The 11,086-nt window shown below is 43.2% G+C and overlaps 1 protein-coding gene across 1 annotated transcript; it reads right to left on the bottom strand.

The window, feature by feature from the left end:
• Positions 1–1,940: 1,940 nt before the first annotated feature.
• LOC109882808 (60S ribosomal protein L23a) lies at positions 1,941–10,853 on the bottom strand. Its single transcript, XM_020474892.2, has 5 exons — positions 10,751–10,853; positions 5,694–5,874; positions 4,703–4,879; positions 2,875–2,944; positions 1,941–2,237 (listed from the first exon to the last, which is right to left on the bottom strand). The coding sequence occupies exons 1-5, from the start codon at positions 10,773–10,775 to the stop codon at positions 2,223–2,225; spliced, it is 468 nt and encodes a 155-aa protein (XP_020330481.1). The 5' UTR covers positions 10,776–10,853; the 3' UTR covers positions 1,941–2,222.
• Positions 10,854–11,086: the final 233 nt, after the last annotated feature.

The raw sequence follows: 11,086 nt of genomic DNA, 5'->3' as shown, positions 1-11,086 counted from the left end.
ACTGCATCATACTTAACACTAGTAAAATGTCTCTTTGGCTAACTTTTGCTATACCCTATACAGTATCAATGAGCGTTAGCATTCTAGCAAACAACTGCTGCATCCAAAATAGTTATTTTGCAACGACCACAACGGAATATAATCTTAGCTACTGTTCAAGCAAGAATAATTTACTAAAATGCGGCCTCTGCAGAAGTCAGAGCAAACATACTTTTTTTGCAGAGCTGTTGTGAAGAAAGTGAGTTTGTGTTTATACAGGACCTCCCGCCCTCACCTGTTAACTAATCACGTCAATGATTGTTACGAAATTTGATGCGCACGGTGATGTGGTGCGGAGCTCAATTTGGCCACAGGAGGCTCCGCAATTGCTTCATACAATCTATATTGCGCCTCCGACCACACTTTCGGATGAAGCATAAATTGGCTTTTAGTGAAACGTCTTTTCAAACATAAATACATTAAAAACAATCCAAACCCTGTTATTACAGTGCAAGAGACGTGTAAGAAAAACATGAACATTCAACATCACCATGGTGATGGCAACTTCTCCCTGCCTCCAGTGGTTTCAGACTGCTGCAAAGCCTGGTTGTATTCAGTGACATGTAATGGTTCTGAACTTTACAGATAGAAATAGAATGGATAGAGTTCACACAAGTTCTTATTTAACAAAAATTTCTGTTCTACACTACATTCAAATATTCAACCTTTAGCATCAGAGGCACGTACTTCCACTCTTGCTGTCCACAGCACCCTATCAGCATAACAGCGCTCAGTTTCCCCTAGTGGCCAGTTTCCACGTCGACGTCCCCAGACATGGATGGACGTTTAATACTGAGTTGTATCACAGGGGACCTGACTGGTCGATGTTGATGTAAACACACCAGTACTGACCGCAACTGTGCTAGGAAGACTCCCATCACCCTGGTCACGTCTATGTTTAAATCAACAGGAAGCTCCGTCTCAGAACCATAATGATCGTTTACATTATACACAGACAGAGTGTAGAGAGAATGAACATATTGTTCGTCTGTGTTTTACCATGACATCCCAGGTCAGGGAGTGGAATGTGTGTTACCATGACACCCCAGCTCAGGGAGTGGAAGGTGTGCGTTACCATGATGAAGCCTCAGCAAGTAGACTCCCTGAAACAGAAACTGGCCTTCCACAAACTGTTGCCACAAAGTTGGAAGCACAGAATCATCTAGAATGTGATTGTATACTGTCGCATTAAGGTTTCCCTTCCCTGGAACCAAGGGGCCCGAACCATGAAAAACAGCCCCAGACCATTATTCCTCCTCTACCAAAATGTACAGTAGGCACTATGCATTGGGGCAGGTAGCGTTCTCCTGTCATCCGACAAACCCAGTTTTGTCCGTCGGACTGCCAGGAGTGCAGCGCGATTCATCACTCCAGAGAACGCGTTTCCACTGCTCCAGAGTCCAATGGCGGCAAGTGTTTACACCACTCCAGCCGATGCTTGGCATTGCGCATTGTGGTCTTGGGCTCGGCCATGAAAACCCATTTCATGACGCTCCAGGCAAAGTCATTGTGTTGATGTTACTTCCAGAGACGTTTTAGAACTCTAGTGAGTGTTGCAACCGACGACAGACGTGGTACATGACTCAGCGATCGCGCTCTGTGACCTACCACTCTCCTAGACATTTCCACTTCACAATAACAGCACTTGGTTGATCAGGGCAGCTCTAGCAGGGAAGACATTTGACAAACTAACTTGTTGGAAAGGTGGCATCCTATGATGGTACCACATTTAATTGTCACAGAGCTCTTCAGTAAGGCCATTCTACTGTCAACGTTTGTCTATGGGGATTGCATGGCGGTGTTACTCGATTTTAGGCTGAAATAGCTGAATCCACTCATTTGAAGGGGTGTCGACATACTGCTGTATTGATAGTTTATATATAATAAAGATATCTGCAGACTGAAGGATGCACATGTTTTATTGTGCAACATTTCAACACCAAAACGGAAATATAAATTGTGCAGGTATCCATCCATTAATTGTTAGTTAATTTCTTGCACCAGTCACCTGCAAGTCATGGGATGTGTGTAGCTTTATAACAGATGTATTTAATATTATAGAGAACTCACATCAGAACATCCCACCAAACAGAACAGATGATAATCAACCAATAACATACGGGACAAGAGAGCGGTACGTTTTTACAAACTTTTATTCCTCTGTACATCTCCCCAGCAGCCGTTTATATGATGCCAATCTGGAACAGACAAGACAGGTATTAGCCAGGATTCATAGGGCAGTTATAAAGCATCATTATAAACAGTATTTTTATAATGAGTCACAGTGAAGGTGGTCTGTTGTTGGAGCCTGGACAAGGACACCAGATTAAACTTGTCAACTATTCACCTAGATGAGTTGAATCAGGTGAGTTAGTCTGGGTTACAATACAAATGTCTGCTGTTGGGGGTGGGGGGCTATCGAGACGTTACTGTCAGTCTCACCTTATTGGCAACATCCAATGAATCGTAATCTGGAGCCAGGCGGACATACGCCTTGGGGGTGGGGCTGCTGGGGATGACTGGAGGGGGGCTGCTGGGGATGACTGGAGGGGGGCTGACATTTTGGTGATACTGCAGGAGACTATTGAGACGTTACTGTCAGTCTCACCTTATTGGCAACATCCAACGCATCGTAATCTGGAGCCAGACGGACATACGCCTTGGGGGTGGGACTGGAGGGGGGCTGCTGGGGACGACTGGAGGGGGGCTGCTGGGTACGACTGGAGGGGGGCTGCTGGGTACGACTGGAGGGGGGCTGCTGGGTACGACTGGAGGGGGGGGCTGACATTTTGGTGATACCGCAGGAGGCTATTGAGACGTTACCGTCAGTCTCACCTTATTGGCAACATCCAACGCATCGTAATCTGGAGCCAGACGGACATACGCCTTCTTCTCACCATCAGGCCTTGGAGGAGAGAGGATTGTTAGAACGTCTGGCCTCGTTTGTGTTTCAGATGTCAGTGGGATAAAGAACTCCCATTTCCCAATTGTATAAGAGGTTCCTTTAAATAACTCTTCACTGGGTATCTTCAACCAGCTTGGGGCTGTCCCCGAACAAAAATATTGGTCGACCGAAAGTTGTCAATTCTTTCGACCAATCTATTTTAAGATGTATTTTTTCATACATAGACACCCCATGTTTGGATAAACGCAACTATATGCACTGAGCTTGTCTAATGCTTAAAGCTCACAGTTTGATTAAATCAGACTCCCCTGGAGCCAGGCGTCTTATGGCCACATGGTGTTAAAACCTGACAGCGAGTGCCTGTATGACCGGCACACGTCTCTCCTCCGTGCTGCAGCGAACAGGCATCACAGAAACTGTTTATGGTGCTGCTGGGGTTGAGGTTGAAAAATAATTATAGCTATTTACTTTCTTACTTGTTTCTGACTAAAAGGTTGTGTTAACGAAATCCCTCATTTGTTTTAAGAAAAACATTCTATTGCCTCAACCCTTGCTCTCTTTACGTTAAACATGTACATATCACGGGTGACCAATAGGGCCTGACTTAGAGCCTATCATAATCACATCAATAAATTGGGTCTAAACTCAATGCGGTAACAACAAAATGATGCGGAGGACGTGAAAAAGACTCGTAATGGGGGGAATGTTTACTGGGTGAACAGGAGGGAAAGGGGAAGTCAGATCTGTGGAAGACATTTGATTTAGTTGTGGAAAATACTGGAGATCCAGACAACGGAGTGTATTGGTGCAAGTGTTAAAGAAATAAGTCTGTTCTAACGAGAAAATAAAGCCTATATTACAGCAAAGACTAAAAACAGTTGCATGCATTTGTGAATTGCTGTTCATTTATTGTTTAGGATAATTATTTAAAAGCTCCCGTTATTTAATTTCAAAACTATGAATGACTCGTATGCAGTGTGATGACATGATTGATACAGTAGCCTATATAAACACACACACTGACCAAAAATATAAACCGCAACATGTGAAGTGTTGGTCCCATGTTTCATGAGCTGAAATAAAAAATCCCAGAAATGTTCCAAGCTTATTTCTTTCAAATTTTGTGCACAAAGTTGTTTACATCCCTGTTAGCGAGCCTTTCTCCTTTGCTAAGATAATCCATCCAACTGACAGGTGTGACATATCAAGAAGCTGTTTAATCAGCATGATTACACAGGTGCACCTTGTGCTGGGAACAATAAAAGGCCACTGTAAAATGTGCCGTTTTGTTACATCACACATGCCACTGATGTTTCAAGTTGAAGGAGCGTGTAATTGGCATGCTGACTGCAGGAATATCCACCAGAGCTGTTGTCAGCCCCCAAAAGGAGCAAATCAGACCGCTGTCTTGTGCACCATGGGAAAATAATCAATTTGCGACTACTCGACTAAATAAATCTTGGGTCGACGAATAGCCCATCAAGCAAGCAATAGACTAAATGGGGTCACCCTCTATTCTGTCAGATCGCCTCAAACCCCTACTCTGACCTCACGGCTCAACATGGAGGCATCCATTAAACCAACTCCACTACAGCTACAAAAGTAATGGGCAAATGTACTAGGTGGCCAGGTCAGACAAGCAGGCAGTACAGCATGTATCTATGGAGTCTAATGGGACAAGTCAGTTTAGCGGTAGTGATCCTGGACTACATTCAGGTTAGTAATGTCAGGATTAGGATATATTAAATTGTTATTTACCGGATGAGTGTGTTGACCTTGGCCACGTCGATGTCGTAGAGCTTCTTGACTGCATGTTTGATCTGATGCTTGTTGGCCTTGACGTCTACGATGAAGACGAGGGTGTTGTTGTCCTCGATCTTCTTCATGGCAGACTCTGTTGTCAGAGGGAACTTAATGATGGCATAGTGGTCCAACCTGGGAGAGAAAAAAGGAGGAAGATGTGTGGAAAGGGAGGAGGAAGGGTGGGGTAAGGAGAGCAGTTCATTAGACCAGTGTGATCCAAACTTTAAACCTAGGAGCCAATCTAAATCCTTCAAATGGCCCCTCTGCAAGCCAACATGTTGCATCCTTGCAGGAGAGGACCTACATATGAAGGAGCAGTATTACCATGTCCACAAAGCAGCGAGGAGTTCTGATCGAGGAGTTCTGATCGACAATCCATTTGGACTTCTAGATCATGTTGAATTAGACTGGAGAAATCCTAGGGCAGCACTTCTACTCAGACACGGTGAATATGGGCCTGACCTTACCTACACAGCCTTTAGCTGAGACCAGCATGTTGTCTGCTGTCCTGCTTTACAGTCCAGTGGTTTAAAAGGGAATCCCCCCTAGCAGACAAACTGACCTGAACCACCAGTGGTTTAAAAGGAAGGAATCCCCCCTAGTAGACAAGCTGACCTGAACCACCAGTGGTTTAAAAGGAGGGAATCCCCCCTAGCAGACAAACTGACCTGAACCACCAGTGGTTTAAAAGGAGGGAATCCCTCCTAGCAGACAAACTGACCTGAACCACCAGTGGTTTAAAAGGAGGGAATCCCCCCTAGCAGACAAACTGACCTGAACCACCAGTGGTTTAAAAGGAAGGAATCCCCCCTAGTAGACAAGCTGACCTGAACCACCAGTGGTTTATAAGGAGGGAATCCCTCCTAGCAGACAATATTCTGTATAGAGCACTTTCACAAAGTACAAGTCAAACAAGTGTGCATGTACTGTATCATTTTAAACTTACTTGTTTCTGCGCGGGGCACTCTTGCGGGGGTACTTGGGTTGTCTGCGGAGGCGCAGGGTTTTGGGGCGGCGGAAGGTTGGGGAGGTTCTAATCTTCTTCTTCCTCTGGCTGTGGACTCCTTTCAGAACAGCCTTCTTGGCCTTGAGGGCCTTCACCTTGGCCTCGGTCTTGGCAGGGACAGCTACAGAGGGAGACAAGACGTTAGGCAGGGACTGCTAACAAGGACAGGGAACATTAACTGGTTAGTGGGTGGGGGGGGATGTTAAAACAGATTTCTATCATCCAGGCATCTAAACACCAAATCCGGGTACGAAGAAATCTAACAGGAATGGGGGACTTGAGTAGGAATTCACATTGATTTCTCTGAGCAGAAGAACGAAGTAGTCGCCCCATCATGGACCACGGTCTAACGGGGAATCTAAAAACCTAACAGTGTTCTGGGACAGATTTCCCCAAAACATCTTCAGGCTACGTTCATCGGTAGAACAGGTTGCCATTTCGCAAAACAGTCTTTATTAATGTTGCACTTGAAATCACAGGTAACACCTGCCTCAGACCACTGGTGCAACAACTCATTAGATCACGGTTTGCCCTCCATCACTTAACACATACAGAATCTCCACTAAATATACAACGACAATTTGTATCTCCTGTGACAGCCAAAAACATCATAGGTGAATGAATATACAGCGCTTTCGGAAAGTATTTAGACCCTTGACTTTTCCCACATATTGTTACATTAGACTTATTCTAAAATTGATTAAATAGTCCGCCCAATCAGTCAATCTACACACAATACCCCATAGTGACAAAGCAAAAACAGTTTTTGAAAATATTTTAAAACTGAAATACACTGCTCAAAAAAATAAAGGGAACACTAAAATAACATCCTAGATCTGAATGAATGAAATATTAAATACTTTTTTCTTTACATAGTTGAATGTGCTGACAAAATCACAAAAATTATCAATGGAAATCAAATTGATAAATGTTCAAATTTATCTGCCATTTGGGTGGGTTGTAGACTCCGTCTCATGCTACCACTAGAGTGAAAGCACCGCCAGCATTCAAAAGTGACCAAAACATCAGCCAGGAAGCATAGGAAATGAGAAGTGGTCTGTGGTCACCACCTGCAGAACCACTCCTTTATTGGGGGTGTCTTGCTAATTGCCTATAATTTCCACCTGTTGTCTATTCCATTTGCACAACAGTATGTGAAATTTGTCGTATTTACACAAGTTCTCAGACCCCTTACTCAGTAATTTGTTGAAGCACCTTTGGCAGCGATTACAGCCTTGAGTCTTCTAGGGTGATGCTACAAGCTTGACACACCTGTATTTGTGGAGTTTCTCCCATTCTTCTCTGCAGATCTTAATTAAGTTCTGTCAGGTTGGATGGGGAGCATCGCTGCACAGCTATTTTCAAGTCCCTCCAGAGATGTTTGATCAGGTTCAAGTCCGGGCTCTGGCTGGGCTACTCAAGGACATTCAGAGTCTTGTCCCAAAGCCACTCCTGTGTTGTCTTGGCTGTGTGCTTAGGATCATTGTCCTGTTGGAAGGTAAACCTTCTCCCCAGTCTGAGGTCCTGAGCAGGTTTTCATCAATCATCTCTTTGTACTTTGCTCCGTTCATCTTTGCTACAATCCTGACTAGTCTCCTAGTCCCTGCCACTGAACAACACCCCCACCGCATGATGCTGCCACCACCATGCTTCACTGTAGGGATGGTGCCAGGTTTCCTCCAGATGTGACGCCTGGCAGAGTTCAATCTTGGTTTCATCAGACCAGAGAATCTTGTTTCTCAAGATCAGAGTCCTTTAGGTGCCTTTTGACAAATTCCAAGCGGGCAGTCATGTGCCTTTTACTGAGGAGTAGCTTCCGCCTGGCAACGACCATAAAGGCCTGATTAGTGGATTGCTGCAGAGATGGTTGTCATTCTGGAAGGTTCTCCCATCTCCACAGAGGAACTCTGTAGCTCTGTCACTGACCATCAGGTTCTTGGTCACCTCCCGAACCAAATCAAATTTATTTATATAGCCCTTCGTACATCAGCTGATATCTCAAAGTGCTGTACAGAAACCCAGCCTAAAACCCCAAACAGCAAGCAATGCAGGTGGAGAAGCACGGTGGCTAGGAAAAACTCCCTAGAAAGGCCAATACCTAGGAAGAAACCTAGAGAGGAACCAGGCTATGTGGGGTGGCCAGTCCTCTTCTGGCTGTGCCGGGTGGAGATTATAACAGAACATGGTCAAGATGTTCAATGTTCATAAATGACCAGCATGGTCAAATAATAATAAGGCAGAACAGTTGAAACTAGAGCAGCAGCAGTCAGGTGGAAGTTGAAACTGAACCAATGCCCTTCTCCCTTGATTGCTCAGTTTGGCTGGGTGTTCAGCTCTAGGAAGTCTTGGTTCCAAATTTCTTCAATTTAAGAATGACGGAGGCCACTGTGTTCTTAGGGACCTTTAATGCTTTAGAAATGTGTTGGTACCCTTCCCCAGATCAGTGCCTCGACACAATTCTGTCTCGCTCTAAGGACAATTCCTTACACCTCATGGCTTGGTTTCTGCTCTGACCTTATATAGACAGGTGTGTGCCTTTCCAAATCATGTTCAATCAATTGAATTTACCAAATGTGGACTCCAATCAAGTTGTAGAAACATCTCAAGGATGATCAATGGAAACAGGATGCAGCTGAGCTCAATTTCAATTTTCATAGCAAAGGGTCTGAATACTTACTTAAATAAGGTAAATAATGTTTTTTTGGGTACCCTTATCCAGATCTGTACCTCAACACAATCCTGTCTCTGAGCTCTACGGACAATTCCTTCGACCTCATCACTCGGTTTTTGTTCTGACATGCACTGTCAACTGTGGGACCTTATATAGACAGGTGTGTGCATTTCCAAAGCATGTCCAATTAATATACCACAGGTGGACTCCAATCAAGTTCTAGAAACATCAAGCAAAGGGTCTGAAAACTTATGCAAATAAGGTATCTGTTTCATATTTTTAATACAATAGTAAATATGTCTGAAACCCAGTTCATGCTTTTGTCATTATGGGGTAGTGTGTAGTATTTAATCCATTTTAGAATAAGGCTGTAACGTAACAAAATGTGGACTAGGGAAGCAGTGTGAATAACAGCCGAATGCACTGTAAATAGTCAAATAAGTTTGCAATGTTATAAACAAGCAAAGATAACCGAGCAATTTTATAATTAGGCTAGCCTAGTGGTTAGAGCGTTGGACTAGTAACCGGAAGGTTGCAAGTTCAACCCCCCGAGCTGACAAGGTACAAATCTGTCGTTCTGCCCCTGAACAAGGCAGTTAACGCACTGTTCCTAGGCCGTCATTGAAAATAAGAATTTGTTCTTAACTGACTTGCCTAGTTAAATAAAGGTAAAACCCATTAAAAAAAAATATTGACACCATTGCATATGCAATCGACAATTTCCCAAGTATTAAACCATTAGCTACACCAGAGATGCTTCCAATATTTCTACCTGTAAGATGTGTTAACGGACAACTACATGAAAACGATGTGGGGACTTCCATGGGGCAGAAGTCAGCCAGTTGAGGTTCTGGATGTCAAGAAACTGCCATGTGGGGAATCCATGTATGAGAGGCGTTGAGACTGATCTCATGTCAATGCTAATATGGCTAAAATTATCTAGCTAGCCAACCAACTACCAACGATGTGTATGTGACAAGGTCTGATTATTTTAAATGCAAGTTAATTTGCACAAACATTGGAGACCAAATATAGTTTGCATGTCAACAATCAACCCAGTTAATCCCCATAGTTGTGCACACCTCGGTTGTGTTGCTAAACCACCAACAAGTCCATTGTTAGTGTTATCTAAAAGCTCACATTTCACAGTACCCTAACCAATAACCTAAACGTTAACATAGTAGGCACATGGAAACAACACTTAACTTTCAACTTCACGTTTAAATAATGGTATAATCTGTAGGTCTACTTGAAACCAAATTCCAGGCTGCCATAAGACAAAAATTACTTGTTAAGCAATTAAAATCGATAATTTTATTTTTGGGCCACGTTGATATTTTTCTAAATATAACATGTGACAGACATTCATGGCTCATGGTTTACACAATTTGAAGCAATGTTGAATTTACAGTCAAACATTGCATGAAAAAAAGCAAGAGAAAACACTTTCAATACACAACACATTGAAACATAATGCAAACAAATAGACTGGCGTCAGGAAGTTTATTCTGTTGCTAAATACTTTAGGAGCTACAGCAAACTCTAAAGCCGATCTTCTGAAATCATTGTAAGTCCTATAAAGACAGTTAAGTTTCACATTGTATGGATTTAAGGTAAACTAAACCCCATGTTTATATCCCAAAACAAAGCAGCTAGAAACAGCAAGCTTGCTAAAATGTCCCAAAATGAATAGTTTAATTGTTAATTTTGATATTTCAGCCTGCGTGTCTTGAGCGATGACGCACACCCGGTCTGGTGTTCGGTTTAATAACGTTACATGACGACTAGACCCGGTAGTCACATCAACTATATCAACTGAAGCACGTTAACTAGCTAGTTATGACAACACAATGGGCATTTTGATAGTAGATCATGTACTTGTACAATAATTTAAACGTTTCGGTCCCATCAAATGTAGTAGCTCGCTAACATTAAGCCCAGCTTCAACTGCACATGTCTCTGCCACACAGCACTATGGGGCATCTGCGTTAATACGGACCTGACTAAATCAACATGTGCACAACTTAACAGGGCCTTAGAAACAATGATTATTATACCACACAGACACCGGAGTCCAGTGTTTAAAAAGGAGGAATTAGAAATGATAGATAAGCCAACGTTGAAGTTAGCCAAATAGCATAGCCTAACGTCGCTGCCAGCCGGTTGCACCGTTCCACATTTAGTGACCGTAGACAAAATAAGCACGTCTGTGATTTTCATCGGTATAATATAGCTATATATTAATCTTGGTAAACATGTACATAGAACATACGTGGTTGTGTATTTTATCTGACTTTACGGGAAAACAATGTACAGATTCACGAACCTTCCTTCTTCGCCTTCGGTGCCATGTTGAGAAAGGAAGAATGATTGGGGTTTCCGCAGCTATAATACAGGGGCGAGAAACCGGCACTCACATATCGCGAGACTGGCGAACTGCATCATTGTACTTGTAGTTAAAGGTCACCATTTCTCGGATGAGTCCAAAAATATTTGGAATTACATACTGCTACATAGGAACTGTAGCTCAGTGGAGAACAGCTAACTATGATTCTGCTACACATGAACTGTAGCTCAGTTGCACCCCTAAAAACATTTGTCATAAGAAACTAGCTACTTGGTCTACAGAAAATACCCGAGCTCTGAAGCAAGCTTCCAGAAA

The sequence above is a fragment of the Oncorhynchus kisutch genome, linkage group LG28 (genome assembly GCF_002021735.2).
Source record: "Oncorhynchus kisutch isolate 150728-3 linkage group LG28, Okis_V2, whole genome shotgun sequence".
Lineage (NCBI taxonomy): Eukaryota > Metazoa > Chordata > Actinopteri > Salmoniformes > Salmonidae > Oncorhynchus > Oncorhynchus kisutch.
Note: the sequence above shows the minus strand (reverse complement) of the source record. Positions and strands in the feature narration are given on the sequence as shown.

Excerpts from the sequence above, each read along its gene's own strand:
- LOC109882808 (XM_020474892.2), bottom strand. The coding sequence starts at position 10,775 with ATGGCACCGAAGGCGAAGAAGGAAG. Across the intron at positions 5,875-10,750 it reads ACCGAAGGCGAAGAAGGAAG|CTGTCCCTGCCAAGACCGAG; the intron begins GTTCGTGAATCT and ends CTCCCTCTGTAG. Across the intron at positions 2,945-4,702 it reads AAGGTCAACACACTCATCCG|GCCTGATGGTGAGAAGAAGG; the intron begins GTAAATAACAAT and ends CTCTCCTCCAAG.